This window comes from Triticum aestivum, chromosome 2D (genome assembly GCF_018294505.1).
Source record: "Triticum aestivum cultivar Chinese Spring chromosome 2D, IWGSC CS RefSeq v2.1, whole genome shotgun sequence".
In the NCBI taxonomy this organism is placed as follows: domain Eukaryota; kingdom Viridiplantae; phylum Streptophyta; class Magnoliopsida; order Poales; family Poaceae; genus Triticum; species Triticum aestivum.
The window spans coordinates 538,335,312-538,350,045 of record NC_057799.1 but is presented as its reverse complement, the minus strand read 5'-3'; the positions used below and the strand labels follow the sequence as shown (position 1 = coordinate 538,350,045).

Genomic DNA, 14,734 nt, shown 5'->3' with positions numbered 1-14,734 from the left:
AGAGAGCTAAAGCAAAGGTAGAAAAGGCTGCAAGGATGCCAAGTGCCGAGGAAGCATCTCAGGTGTTCCTGAAGAGCAAACAAGATCAGCTTGGATATCTAATTCAAGCTACATTGAGGATTGAGAAGGGCTTGGCCACCCTGACTCAGAATCGAGAGAGCTTGGAGAGGATCATAGAGACCAAGTTCTATGAACTTGATCTGAAAGTCACTGAGATTCAGACTGTAGTTGAGCAGCTCCAGGAGGAAGCAGAAGAGAAGGGGAAGGCTACTACAGATGCTTTTCGTAGAGTGCCTAGAGGTCAAAGGTCTGCTGCAGTGCCAGTACCAGATACTAGATCTACATCGTCAGCACCAGCAGCTACAGCTTCAGTGCCACCTCCAGCAGCCACTCCACCAGCTCCAACTACATCAATTGATGCCTTCGTCCTTGGAGTTCTCTCTACACCTCCTCCCGAAGACCAAGCCTGAGAGACGCATAGCACTATGCATTTTCAAACTTTTTGGTAACTTGTTGCCAAAGGGGGAAAATGTATAGATCATAGGCTTCGAGAGAGAGTGTTTTGCTTCTTTGTCTCTCTTGCTTTTGGTTGAACCTTATTGTGCGCTTGGTTGATACTCTATGTCTGTGTGTGAGATACTTGTTTGATCATGTGTTTGATCATATGCTACTTTAATGCTTGCTTGGATGATATTATCTCTTTTATCCCATATATGTTCATTCACTTTGCTTGGTGATGAGTGCATGCTTTTAATTTCCATCATTTTGAGCGCTCCACCAAGATGTATGTGACATGGAAGAGTAACCCATGATCCTAATCGATTGTGCATTTGCATTCAAAAGCAAATTTTAAATAATGCACAAATTTAGGGGGACCTCTTGCTTATCACATACTTATCAAAGCGACGATGTATTTCAATCTTATGATCATTTGTCGAAGCTTTGATCTATATGTTGTCATCAATTACCAAAAAGGGGGAGATTGAAAGTGCAACTATCCCTGGGTGGTTTTGGTAATTCCTAACAACATATAGCTCATTGAGCTAATGCTATTTCAAGATAAATATTTCAGGAAAGTTCAATGATTGGCATGGCATGAATCAGGAATGTGGACCCCTCAAAATGCTAAGGACAAAAGATTGGCTCGAGCTCTAAAGCTCAAGACTCTACATTTTACTTTTAGTGATCCAAGATCACATTGAGTCCATAGGAAAAGCCAATACTATTAAAAGGGGATGAGGTGTTGCTTAATGGGTTGCTTGCTCAAAATTCTTAGTGATATGCTCCAAAAACCCTCAACTACTTTCTCATATCCACATATGTCCCAAACCAAAAGTCAAACTCGGCCCCACCGAAACATTCTATCCGGCGCCACCGAGTTCTCTTGACATAGCCACTGCCACAAACCCTAGTCACTTCAGTCTCACCGATAGGGATCTCGGTCTCACTGAGATGGGATTGCAAACTCTCTGTTTCCCTTCGTAACGTTTCGGTCCAACCGAGATGAGCGATCGATCCCACCGAGTTCGCAATGCAAACTCTCTGTTTCCCCTTCGTAACGTTTCGGTCTCACCGAGATGAGCGAATCGGTCCCACCGAGTTTGCGTGACCAACTCTCTGGTTAGCTTATTACCAAAATCGGTCCCACCGAGTTTGTGTAATCGGTCTCACCGAGATTATGTTATGCCCTAACCCTAATGAAATCGGTCCCACCGAGTTGACATGTCGGTCCCACCGAATTTCCTAGCGTTCACATTTTGAACTAAATTTGTCTGACCGAGTTTCATTATTCGGTCCCACCGAGTTTGGTGAGTTGTGTGTAACGGTTAGATTTTGTGTGGAGGCTATATATACCCCTCCACCCACTCTTCATTCGTGTGGAGAGCCATCAGAACATGCCTACACTTGCAGCATACATTTTCTGAGAGAGAATCACCTACTCATGTGTTGAGGTCAAGATATTCCATTCAAACCACATAAATCTTGATCTCTAGCCTTCCCCAAGTTGCTTTCCACTCAAATCATCTTTCCATCAAATCCAAATATGTGAGAGAGAGTTGAGTGTTGGGAGACTATCATTTGAAGCACAAGAGCAAGGAGTTCATCATCAACACACCATCTATTACCTTTTGGAGAGTGGTGTCTCCTAGATTGGTTAGGTGTCACTTGGGAGCCTCCGTCAAGATTGTGGAGTTGAACCAAGGAGTTTGTACGGGCAACGAGATCGCCTACTTCGTGAAGATCTACCCTAGTGAGGCAAGTCCTTCGTGGGCGATGGCCATGGTGGGATAGACAAGGTTGCTTCTTCGTGGACCCTTCGTGGGTGGAGCCCTCCGTGGACTCGCGCAACCGTTACCCTTCGTGGGTTGAAGTCTCCATCAACATGGATGTACGATAGCACCACCTATCGGAACCACGCCAAAAATCTCCGTGTCTATATTGCGTTTGCTCCCTCCAAACTCCTCCCTTTACCTTCATGTGCAATGTTTTACATTCCGATGCTATACTTTTAGACTTGCATGTGTAGGTTGACTGCTTGACTAGTGCTAAGTTGTTAAAATCTGCCAAGACTTAAAATTGGGAAAAGGCTAGATTTTTATTTGGTCAAGTAGTCTAATCACCCCTCCCCCCTCTAGACATACTTTTGATCCTACAATGACGGCTAGGGTTACGCGAGAGGGAGTGAGTGAACTGAACTAGGTCACTCTACTGGCGAGAGCCTTCTTATATAGGCCGTCGGGTAGGAAGTCGTGGGCCTGAGCGGAGGCCCACGACCGAGTTGACGCACTCCCGGGAAGGGAGTCGTCGTTCCCTGAGAAGGGTAGCACACCTGCGAACGGAGTCGACGAATCCCGGGAACGCAACTAGCCCACGGTCCAACGTCTCGGAAAGTGACGCATCTGTTAGCGGCTTGTGAATTAATCCCTGATTAATTAATTCGTTCCTGACCAGCAAAAAATAAGCTTCTACTCGGCTCATTCCCGTCACCCCCGCGCGTCGTTGCGAGGCGGGAGGAGGAGGGGGAGGGGGAGCGCGCGTGTACCACTCCTCTTCCCAAGCTCCCAATTGCAAGCGGTAGAGAAGGCCTTATAAAGGGGTCTCAACTATCCTCAACTAGCAAGGTGGTACTAAATTTCCCACCACCTGCCATATTCTACATGGGCCTCAAGATTAACCAGCAACCATTGTTTATATGGGCCTAAAGCCCATCTATGATTCAACAAAACCTGTCTCAAAGAAAAAAAGTGTTTCAACCATGTCCCTGGTCGAATATGCAGGCGATATGGAGAAAAGCTTCAGTGATCCTGCCTTCCTGGGAGGTGCTGTGCTGAGACCCTGTCACAAAAAGCTTGGAAGGCCTGCTAAGAAGACTCGAACAGTTAGCTCGGGACCCACCACTGCTCATCTGGCCGGACCCTGGCTAGAGAGCCGCCACCCTATCAAGCTACTGATCTGCAAAAAATCAACATATATGGGGGGAGCGGCTGTGGAGGAAGAGATATTATGATGCTGGGAGTCTCTCTTCTTTTGTATTTGTTCGTCCTACAACTTTGTAGTAATGGAAACTGTTGTGGCTTGGATAGGAGTTTTATTTTGCTCTTGTGATGAGACCACCAAGTGTCTGCTGGTTCTTCGCGTTCTGGAAACTGTTGTGGCTTGTAAAACCTTTTGGTTTCGTTGTAATGCAATGGAGCCCTTTTTCTCGAAGAAAAGAATAGACGTTGCCAGCTAACAAAAAAAAAAGTTGTGTCGTCCCGCCATCATCACCAAAACTGCACGTCTTGCTCCTGATTTCACGTGCATTGAGCTCAGATAAGCATGTGCATGGGCCTACATTTTTACTGGGCTAAAAAAATAAAGAAAATACAACTGGAATTTCCCCAACTTGAGAATGTATGTTTGAACCTTACACCTGATTGATCGAGTTCCCCACGTGAGCGCTATATATGTGGGACATACTTTTGCTAGATTTGCTTTTATATATCCTCCTGGTAGCCCGTTCGTCCACCGCATAATTATTAAGGGGTTGTTTGGTTCTAGGTCTAGTAATGCCACACTTTGTCATACAATATTGTTAAACTTGCCAAGGCTAGTTCTTCAAAATAAGAATTACAAGTTGGCAAGACTAATAGATTCTTGCCACATTTTTTAAGTGTATGGAATGTGAGACCCTAGTGTGGCTTGTGTCTAAAATTTAGATTGAACCAAACACCTTCCTAAATTGGTCAAATTTGTCTAACCTTAGGTGTGTTACCTTTAGAGCATCTACAGCCGGACTTTGCAAATTCGTCCCTTCAAACGCCAGCGGGCACTGACCGGGCACGCCTCAAATTGGTCACTTTGCATCCGCCTCTCTCATATTTCATCCCCTAGATCCATACAAAGCATGCAAAAGGAATCCTACGTACTACCCTATCTACTCTTCGTCGTCGGAGATGTCCACGACAACGGTGTCGGGCGCCGGCTAGACGGGCGGGTAGGAGGGCTCCGACTCATCCTCCTCCGGCTCGACCTCATCCATGTGCGAACATCTCCGCCTCCTCCGCGGCCTCTTGCGCCTCCATCTCCTGTCGGTGACGGCGTCTTGCCTCCGCAACCGACTCCGACCAGAGGGAATCAAGGATGGCCTGCTGCTCCGCCTGCAGATCCCCGTCGCCAGCGTCCCCCACATCCTCCTCCTCCGGCTCACCCCCTCCTCCTCGTCGTCGTCCTCCTCCTCCTCCACCACCTCCTCCTCCTCCTCCTCCTTCTCCGGATCCACTGCATCCGGAGGTAGCCCCGCGGCGATCCGGGCTTCGCGTCTAGCCCGAGTCTGCTCAAGAAGCTTGAGCCGGCGCTCTGGCGTCAGAAAAGGGCTCACTCCTCACCCGACGGTGTGGGGGCATATATGGCTACTAGTCGGACTTGTGGAGTGGAAACTGGCGATGGCGACGGACGGGAGGAGGATATTGTGGATGGATGGTATGGTTTCGGTGCCGCCAGTCGACTTAAAGAGTCGGGCAATGCACTACGCGGCCTGCCGAAGTTGCGCCACGCGGCGCCACCGGTCCGACGGAGGAGACGAGTTTTGGACCGCCGGGTTTGAGGGCGTTTCTGGCTGGGACCCCTTCATCAGTCCGACGTGGCGGGTGTGCCCGAGCGCCCATATGCGGCCCATATTTAGGCTGGATATGAGGGGTGCCGGTCAGCCGGGACGTTTGAGATTCGTTTGAGGCGTCTGTCTGGATCAAAAAAATGTGACCAGTCAGTGACTGGATAACCCCAAACGTATGAGGCAGTTTTGAGAGGTCCGGTTGTAGATGCTCTTAGACCCCTGGTAGACGTCCTGCTAGTCTGCGGTTGGCTTGAACCCTACTGGTGGTTGGCCAGGCCGGTAAGCAGAGGCAGCCAAAGTGGGGTCGGTCCGGTGGCGCGCAAGTGGGAAGACAGGAAGGATGTATGTCTTGTGTCGCGTGCTCAAGGGATGACGAAGCGATAGACCCTCGACAGGTACCCCAACGTCGGCACGGGATGCCGCCAAAACCCTCGCTGCATACCGCCCGCCCGATCGATGCTGTGTGCATGTGGCCCTCCCCTCTCCGCTCCTCGGCCTGGCAAGAACAAGAAGAAACCGACCCATGCCGTGCGCATTGCGCGTTTCTCAGTACAGTATGTAGCTAGCCCGATCGTGCGGACGGGAGGGGGTTTGGACAGGATGCACCGGGTCCGTGCAGGCAGGTCTACAACATGTTGAATTGGAACTTGGACAGGAGCAGAGCACCTGGTACTAGCTGCTAAGCTAATCTTGTAGGTGCATGCAAGTTGCACGCACGGGCAATGGCAATGTGTAACCGATCTGTGGCGCATGCGGACTTGTGGGGCATGTATGTACCTCCATCATATCGATCGTGTTTCCCTCCAACTTGCGCTCTCGATCTTCTGGCCGAGATATCGGCAGCCCCCCTTGCTTTTGGATGTTTTCACTTAATCCATCTCCTCTCCAGCTGTTTGCACTTCTCATGGCCAAGGTTTCACGGTCGACCTAGCTCACGTAGCCTCGGCTGGAGGAGTACTATCTCAGTCTAAAACGAAATGTAATGTTTCTCACTCTAAAAGAAAATTAGTTGTTTTTATGTCACACAGAAGAATAGTCAACTCGCTAAAGGGGCCCTCATACGGTCCTTTATACATTTCACGACTCCATCTATCTTTAGTATAACTTTAGTGTAAAATTGTATTAAGTCATCGATTACTTATTTTAAAACAGAAGGAGTATGTTGTACATACGAATAGTGGTGGAGCTATGATCAAAGTAAGGCCCGGGCCGAAAAAAACTTATAATTGTTAAAAAGATACCACACATGCAAAAGCATAAAGGAAATATGTCTGGACTACACAATATGTAAGGATCTGGATTCAATTCTTAATGCTTGACAAACTAGATAAAACGTGGCAAGAATTTAGTCCTCTTTCTACATACTGCGGTTCTTTTCCTTTTTTCAGAGATTATCAACTGGTTAGTGACCTAGTGATGAATAACATATTGTCGTCTCATATTTCTATACCACAAACTAATAAGAAAAATGCATCAATTCAAGACTTTAACCTATACTGCTATCCGAACAGGAATATGGAGAAATCGATAAAACTTGAGGTTTTGGGGATATCATAAATAGCAGCAGTGGAGATTCTAGCTGCACAGGTACGTAGCGGTCAAACATCCACCATTTGTTGGATGATTGAGATTGGCGCAACCTTGTTGTGTATAAGGTTGAGAATCTCTTCCCAAATAAATACAAAGCAATACAATCTGACATTTACAGTGAGGGAAGAGAGAGGTGACAGCTTTCTATCACGAACGGTGAGATTAAAAAAAAATAGAGGGGCTCCGCATGTCAACTATGTAAGTACGAGAAATGTACAAATCACCCTATGCGGACCATTTTTAGCATGTCTGTGGAGCGGGATCATTTCATGAGTTTGAGGACTAGATTGCACCTACTCCACAAGTTTGATGGTTGTAGATGTATTTCACCCAAAAAGAAACATGGCATGCTTCGTCAAAGATAAGAGATCGCCGGTAGCTGAGATGATTTCTTTCCTCCAATAACATCTTCTTCATCATCTAGCCTCTTAAATGTGATCTCCTTCTTTGGTCTCCAGTGTCATCGACCCTACGACATTACCGACACTTGAGATTAAGGACGGCTTCATTTGAAGAAGGTCATGAGATCGGCATATGGTTGAACGATGACTCTTACTTGTCATACCCAAGAGAAGAGCTTGGGTGATGTAAGTTGTACCAAGACAACAAGTATATATGAGGGGCATTGATGGGAAGCATATTGAACAAAATTTATGTTGGTATTCCGTCCCTGTTATTGAATGTTTTGGCTCCTCGATTCACCAAGATGAGATGAAATCGGAGGTGATGTGTCAAGGGGCAGAAAATTGAAGTGCGGTAACGATGTCAAGTGTGTGACGAGATATACGGGGACGCTAAAGCGAGTGTGAGTGCAACTCAAGCCGCCGAAATCTGAGTTGCCACTTCATTGATGGATGTCATGGTCCGTTGTGGCGTATCGGGGTGCATGGACTTGGTGCATGCCTAGAGATGATCGGCACGGCGGGGTTTGTCCGCAGTGAAGTCGGAGTCGTTGAGTCATGGTGCCATGGGTGCTGATAAAGCCACTTATATGCGCGGTTTGTGAAAAATTGATCTTCTCGGTGATGTGACCTTCAAGTTTGTGCCACTGTGATCATGTTTTTCTCAGATTAAACAGACGGCAAATTTCTCCTTAATCAACCCAAAAATGGGAAGGTTCCATCTCTTTATATATATAAGAAAAAAATAAACAGGCTATGTAACGACTAACGTGCGACGGTTGAAACGACTTGGCTCGGCAGAGTCTGCCGATTTAACCGCGACATGCAGACGCAGGCACCACACGATCGGCGATCTTCCACACACGCATGATTCCAGGAACAAAACGACAGAGACCTTGGTCGTCGGAAGCGGCCGTCGATGGATTCATCCGAGTCCACGCCAGCCACAATCTCTCTGCCAGTGTACTACCGGGTACTGACTACTGAGGCGTACGCGACACTTCGCCGTGTCCACCGAGCCGCGACCGACACACGCCATCAGTTCGCCCGTCGCACCACGACCTCAAGCTCGCCTATATAAGCGCGCCCCACTTCATCTTCTTCCCTCAGACCAGTGAACGCTAGCCAAGAGCGAGAAGCTAGAGCACTTCAAACTCGAGGTTAGCTAGCCAGGCTCCATGGCCCGCATTGCGCCTCTCGTGCTGGCGGCGCTGCTCTCCGTGCTGGTCGCGCCCTCGTCGGCGTGCCCCAGCTGCCCGACCCCGACGACGCCTCCCCCGCCGCCGCCGCCGAAGGTGAAGCCCCCGCCCCCGCCGTCGTCCGTGCCGTGCCCCCCGCCGCCGTACTCCCCCGCGCCGACGCCCCCGACGCCGGCGACGCCGACCCCTCCGGCGCCGTCGTCGCCGACGGGCAAGTGCCCCGTGGACGTGCTGAAGCTGGTGGCGTGCGTGGACGCGCTCAACGGGCTGGTGCACGCGGTGGTGGGCGCCAAGGCCAGCGAGACCTGCTGCCCGCTGCTGTCCGGCGTGGCCGACCTCGACGCCGCGCTCTGCCTCTGCACCACCATCAAGGCCAAGGTGCTGAACGTCAAACTCGTGCTCCCCGTCGCCATCTCGGTGCTCGTCAACCAGTGCGGCAAGCACGTGCCGTCCTCGTTCCAGTGCCCTTCATAATCCACTCCATCGATCGATTAGCACCTACTACATACATACTGTACCACCACCTGCATCCTCATGCATGCCCGCGTGCATGGAGCTAGCACCTTCTCAAGGTAAGTACGCATAGTACATGCATGCCACATGTCATGTGTAATCTGTATAACGCATACATGCATGGGCAGCTAGCTCTGGCTATCTTTTGGTGTGGAGCAGCGAACATGCGTTGTGTAAATGTGTATCAACTATCAAGTACTAGCAGTATATACTGTAATCGTGCATAATTGCTTATATACATGTGACTGTGTGAGTTGTGATGTTGGGTGTGTAGCATTCTTTTTGACAGTTATTATGAATAATATAAAGTGATTGTAATGTGTATGGAGCTTCTCGCTGTATGGTGTCTTCCTCTTTGAGGAAAATGTTACGACCCCAACTCTTCCTCGGGATAAAAAGTCACCCTCGACTCCATATGGTCATATTTGTACTTTTCACCCCTTGATAGGCTGGTCTCACGGCCAGTCAATGACGCTGGTACCAATATTTCTGGCGTTCGTGCCATCGGGAGCCTCTTTGGACCGGAACGAAAGAACTACTCCAAAGAGGAAGAAAACATAAAATATGACCAAGTTTGCCGTAAAAACTAAAAACAGAATAATGACAAAAGCAGGATTCAGACATCATATCCTATGGATTGCTACTGGGTAAACTTCTAAAGATTGGAATCCTCAAAGCTTTTCGTGAATATCTTACGGTCCAAGGAGGCCCTAGACAAGACAAATGATGACAGGAGACAATATGGACTCATATGCAGCTGTCACGACTCATTGCAGTGAAACATCCATGAACACACAGATGTCGCATCGACCACAAGCCATGACGTTTTTTTTCTTTGGTTTTTTCGTTTTTCTAAATGAAGCCATGACGTTGATCTAGGGCAGGACCACAAGAGGGCGTTTTCACTTGTTTCTGAAAGGTCTGGAGTTGAAGTGCAGATTATCAGTCTATTTTTCATAGGGAACATGTTATCAAGGGATTTGCTCACACCTTGTTCTAGGAGGTTAAAGGAAGAAACCCGATATTTTGAAGAACACCCGCCAACGAAATTCGCAGGGATCACCATCCGTTCCCCCCTCGCCCCTCCCACCAAACCCCACCCCCCCCCCCCCCCCCCCCCCCCCCCCAAAAAAAGGTTTAAAAGACATGGAGAATAAAGGCCGGGCAGAGCAAAGCATGACGGTTTTCTTTTAAATGAAGCCATGACGGTTTTCTTTTAAATGAAGCCATGACATTGATCTAGCGCAAGACGGCAAGAGGCCGTTTTCACTTGTTTCTGAACGATCTGGAGTTGGAAGTGCAGATTATCAGTCTTATTTTTCCAAGGGAGAAGATTATCAATCTCGTCGTGGGATCTGCCCACATCTTGTTCTGGGGGTGAAGAAAGAAACCCGATATTTTGTAGAGCATCAGGTGACGAAATTCGCAGGGATCACCATATGTTTTCTCTAAAAGAAAAGATATTTAAAGGGCATGGAGAATTACTCCATCAAACTTTTTCGTCAACGAGACCGGGCTGAGCCAGCATGTAGTACAGCAATAAAGGAGACAGATCTTAACGTCCATGCACACACGTATAGCTGGACGCAATACAGGCATGCACGCATAAATCACAGAGACAGATCTTAACGTCCATGCACACGCGCCATATGGATACAGGCATCACAGAGAGCCATGATTGATGTTTTACATGATCCACGACACGTCGTTGGCTGGAAGAATTAGCAAGCACAAAATAACAAGATACCGATGTTGACAACAAATGCCATGATTGGAGATTCTACATATATATCCGTTCATACAGCGGGTGTTTGTGTTTGAGTACAGGGTTGGCCGAGCGGTGTGTTACCACAGAACAATATAAAGCAAAACCAATACAATTCACTCTGTTAAAGCACTTCAAAATGGAACAGGGGATGCTCAATGCGCTAACTCGAATGAGGCAGGGGTGTTTCAGGCGACGGCTTGGAGCGCCCTCTCGAAGTTGCCCTCCGCGGACGTGGTGGTCTTAACTAGCACGTGATCAGGGTGCGACAGCTTCAGCTGGCTGCAGAAGTATAGAAAGATAGAAATTAGAAGCAAGATATACTTGGTCCAGTTCATACAAAATAGTAAGCGTCCTGAACCCTGGACGATGTTAACCTAACAGTCTCAGTGTGATGCCCAACCACAAGATTCATAATAGAATTGGTAGCATCTAAGAAACGTAGAGAGGCTTCCTGGATCCAGGTGGAAGAACAGCTGGGCTGCAGAACACAGCCAATTAAGTTGTTTTCATGTTGCTGAGAAGACCTAGTCAGGATATGTCCGATCAGGAACAAGTGGCCACAACATGCTAACCCCAGATATGCAAAATCAGGATAAGAGGCCTAAAAACGTAGCAGCGTTGCAAAAGACTAGACAGACAAATTCATCGAATGCAAAAAAAGCATCTCATAACAATCATTCTGTGGTCCTACTCTTTACGCGTCTTGCAACTAGTACAGTTCATGGTCCTTTTGCTAGCTGGAGCCAATCGTACAATTGCTAGCACTTTGAATATATGGTTGAGTTGTTACTGTTTACAAAAGATGAGAAGTGAATAATATACTAATCATAATCCAAGGTTGAAAAGACTGCACAAGATTTCGCATCAGATGCCCAGAATGGTATTTTATGATGCTTACTTCAATTCTCGATTGAACTCTTTGTAAGTACTAGTCATGAACTTCTAGGAAGTACCAATGTACCTCTACCCTTAACACAAGTAGGTAGAAAGCTATAATAAGCATGAATTCTGAAGGGTCGCAGTATGTACTGTTAATTAATTAATGCTGTTTGTTAATTAATGTCCCGCTTGATAAATTTTAAAAATTCGAATATGTGTAATCTGCATGCATCCATCAAATAGTATTTTCTAAAACCACTTCAACTTGCATCTACAAAAAAACACTTGACATGGCATCGGCCAAATACAAATTTCCAACACCTGTCACCTAGAGAGCATCAGAAAGGGGGTACAAACTGTACAGAGGATTTGGTTAGATTCTTACCTGAAGTATCGTGACGACGGTTTGCCAAGGTGGAGATTACATACAATAAGATTGGCAAGAGTTTCAGGATCCTTTGCATCCTACAAGAGTTTGAGATGTCATTTGAGTATTTTTTTGTGGGAATGGTTTGAATATTTGTCTTGCATCCTTTTGAAATTCATATGTTTTGCTGCTTGTTCTTTGCTTGGAAGGAGGATCAGTACTAACCTTGTTTAGGGCTTCAAGCAATAGAGTTTCAGCCTCCTCAAAGCTCCCCATATGCATACAGCAAACTGCCTTGCCATTAAGAACCATTCCAGTCATAGGGTACTTTTCAGCAAAGTCCTGGAATATGAGATAAGCTTCCCGGATCTTAGAGCCACCCTGCACCATAGATTAAAATGATGATATACTCCTGTTTCCATAGACCAATAAAATTTCAACACTTCACCACATTGGATTGTGAAATACTGAAATTACTTACAACAGCAATATCGAGCCAAGCATTTGCTAGTTGTGTCAGTGTATGGTCCTCGTCAGTTTGTTGCATGATCTTCAGTTGCTTGTCAGCATAATCTGACCGGTGCATCTTGAGGAAGATCTGGACATTCAGTGCATGCCTGAAACCAACCAATCATCAACAACCAATATTAACTTTCTAGTATGCAGCAGTCTAACAATCATAACACATAACAAAAATAATGAACTGTGGATCATGGAAGAAGTAAGCAAATTTAAGATACAAGGAAATAAGCTCTAAAAATGTCACATTTTAGCATGATATACACAAATGCTACAGGTGATGATGGAAGGATGGAACATAATATGTAAAATAGTGTTCAACTACATAACTGAAGAAATAAGTAGTACAAACAAAATTGCAGAATATGTATTTATTTATTTTTAAATTGAATTTTCGGACTGCACACCAAATTAATTAGTTTGCCATTATCATCGGGTGATCAATTTTTTTTTTAAAAGAGCATATACTGATGTTCACCCTTGAGTAGGGTTTTGCAACAATAAATTCACTAATGGAAGGCTGAACAATCTAAAGAAATAGAGAAAGAGGAAACTAACAGGTCCAGAGTCCCCCCAGTGTGTGTGTGCTTGAGAGCCTCATTGTAGTCTTGCTCATGCATAAATATAATTCCAGCAATCAATCGCAGAACAGGATTGCTTCCTATAGCTGAATCACTCAACCATTCCTTCAGGCTGGCGATCGCACCTTCCTTCAAAGTTGCACAAAGTAATGCATAAGCATTTCAGTGTATCCAAAGAAATATTAGAGAAGGGAAAAAGTGATTGGGGTAACACACATTACATCTCATCTTCTTATGTTTAGCGACAATAATAAATTTTAGTGTGGCGTGCAACAAATAAGTAAACCGTTTAAATGGTGAAATACATTAGAAGTATATTTATCATTTTATTCACTGGAACCTTGGTATCTGCATCCAAGCTTTCAATTTCATGGAATGATGATTATTTTTGCTTCTGACTGAGGAAAACATGAATTCAATGATAAGAACCACCGCATGCAATATTATCTGACCTAACACCATAAATACAGCATCATTCAGTATCAGACCAGTCATTTGGGCGTTGCTAAGAAGAAAAAGTATATGGAAATGGTTGTTCTATACTATTAAATTTCCTTATAAAACGGCAGGTCTGAATCTAACAAGTTCATTCCTCGTCAAACATTTAAACAGAACATTTGTATTTTTCTAATTAAAGGTGGCGCAGCTTAGCTGCACTTCATATTATATCAAACTTCTGCAACACATATCATCAGAGCTAATAGGTCTTACCAAAATTTGAGGTTGCACTAGCAATTCTACGAGGCAGCATGTATAAATTCTATTCTCGCGAGTCATCGACCTATGTCAGTGAAAATGGTGCCATCGGATCTCTATCCCCAGATCAGATCACAAACTGTAACCGCGACAGATCTAGCCACTCCCCGACATCCCAGATCCAACCCCATAAAACCGCGATCAGGAACAGATCAGAGGCGAAAGATCAGATCCAGCGCGCTAACCTTGTCGCCGGTGAGGTAGAGCGCGAGCAGCTTGACGGCCTGCAGCGACGTCGCCGCCGACGAGTCGATCTCGCTGATCACCAGCTGCACAGCATAACCGCGGATCAGAGCCCGGTCAGGGCGAAGCAACGGGAGGGGAGCGCCATTTGTAATTTCTACTGACCTGGTAGGATCCGAGGGCGATGTAGGAGCGGAAGACGATGACGTCGCGCTCGGCCGCGGCGTCGGCGTCGAGGCCCGGGACGTCGCTGTTGTTGATGGCGGACTGGTAGGCGCCGAGGTAGAAGAGGTTGCGCAGGTTGAAGAGGAGGTCGGGGGTGGCCATCGGGGGAGGGGGGCGCTGCCGGCGACGGGGCGGCGGAGTGGGTTCGACGGCGACGCGGGGAGGCGAGTGGGAGATCTTGAGAAAGAAGAATGAGTTGCTTGGGTTCGGTCTCTGGGTTTGGTAGTGGGAATGAGAACGAAGATGGGGAAGGTTTTAACTGGGCTCAAGTTCGGGCCTAGAGTGGACTCGCAGAGGCCCGTCCATTGTGATGGGCTTGAGTTTTACTTTCTTTGGAGGAGTTGGGCCCAAGAAACTAGAAAGTGGCCCAGCCTGACAAGAATCCAGGCCAGGCAGGTAGGAGTTCGAAGAGAAGACGGGCTCCATACCGACTCCGAACAGAGCTATGGTTTCGGCTGCGACTTAAGCTGAGCGAGGCGCCACCTCTACGCCAGGCGACTCGAAAATCCAATCTCTGGGTGAGTTGAGGTGCGGCGGATCATATCTTACCGATGGCCGACGAGAAAGCAGCGACCGAGAAGGCGCTGACGACGGTGACGGCCGACGAGACGGTGGAGCAGGAGGAGGAGGAGAAGGATTTCGACAAGCTATATGAGGA

At 47.0% G+C, this 14,734-nt stretch overlaps 2 protein-coding genes across 2 annotated transcripts; one reads left to right on the top strand and one right to left on the bottom strand.

Annotated features, from left to right (window-relative positions):
• The first annotated feature begins 8,180 nt into the window (after positions 1–8,180).
• On the top strand, positions 8,181–9,122 carry LOC123054316 (36.4 kDa proline-rich protein). The gene has a single exon (XM_044478050.1). It carries the CDS (start codon positions 8,265–8,267, stop codon positions 8,757–8,759), a length of 495 nt encoding a protein of 164 aa, XP_044333985.1. The 5' UTR covers positions 8,181–8,264; the 3' UTR covers positions 8,760–9,122.
• Positions 9,123–10,550: 1,428 nt separating this feature from the next.
• LOC123054315 (coatomer subunit epsilon-1) lies at positions 10,551–14,298 on the bottom strand. Its single transcript, XM_044478049.1, has 7 exons — positions 14,017–14,298; positions 13,854–13,937; positions 12,890–13,041; positions 12,294–12,429; positions 12,038–12,193; positions 11,831–11,910; positions 10,551–10,845 (listed from the first exon to the last, which is right to left on the bottom strand). Exons 1-7 carry the CDS (start codon positions 14,176–14,178, stop codon positions 10,752–10,754), a joined length of 864 nt encoding a protein of 287 aa, XP_044333984.1. The 5' UTR covers positions 14,179–14,298; the 3' UTR covers positions 10,551–10,751.
• Between the last annotated feature and the right edge of the window lie 436 nt (positions 14,299–14,734).

What these genes read in the sequence shown, in the direction of transcription:
- LOC123054315 (XM_044478049.1), bottom strand. Translation starts at nt 14,178, where the DNA reads ATGGCCACCCCCGACCTCCTCTTCAACCTGCGCAACCTCTTCTACCTC. An exon ending in TCGCCCTCGGATCCTACCAG is followed by an intron (nt 13,938 to 14,016) that starts GTCAGTAGAAAT and finishes TATGCTGTGCAG; the next exon opens with CTGGTGATCAGCGAGATCGA. An exon ending in ACTGGGGGGACTCTGGACCT is followed by an intron (nt 12,430 to 12,889) that starts GTTAGTTTCCTC and finishes GGTTGGTTTCAG; the next exon opens with GCATGCACTGAATGTCCAGA.
- LOC123054316 (XM_044478050.1), top strand. Translation starts at nt 8,265, where the DNA reads ATGGCCCGCATTGCGCCTCTCGTGCTGGCGGCGCTGCTCTCCGTGCTG.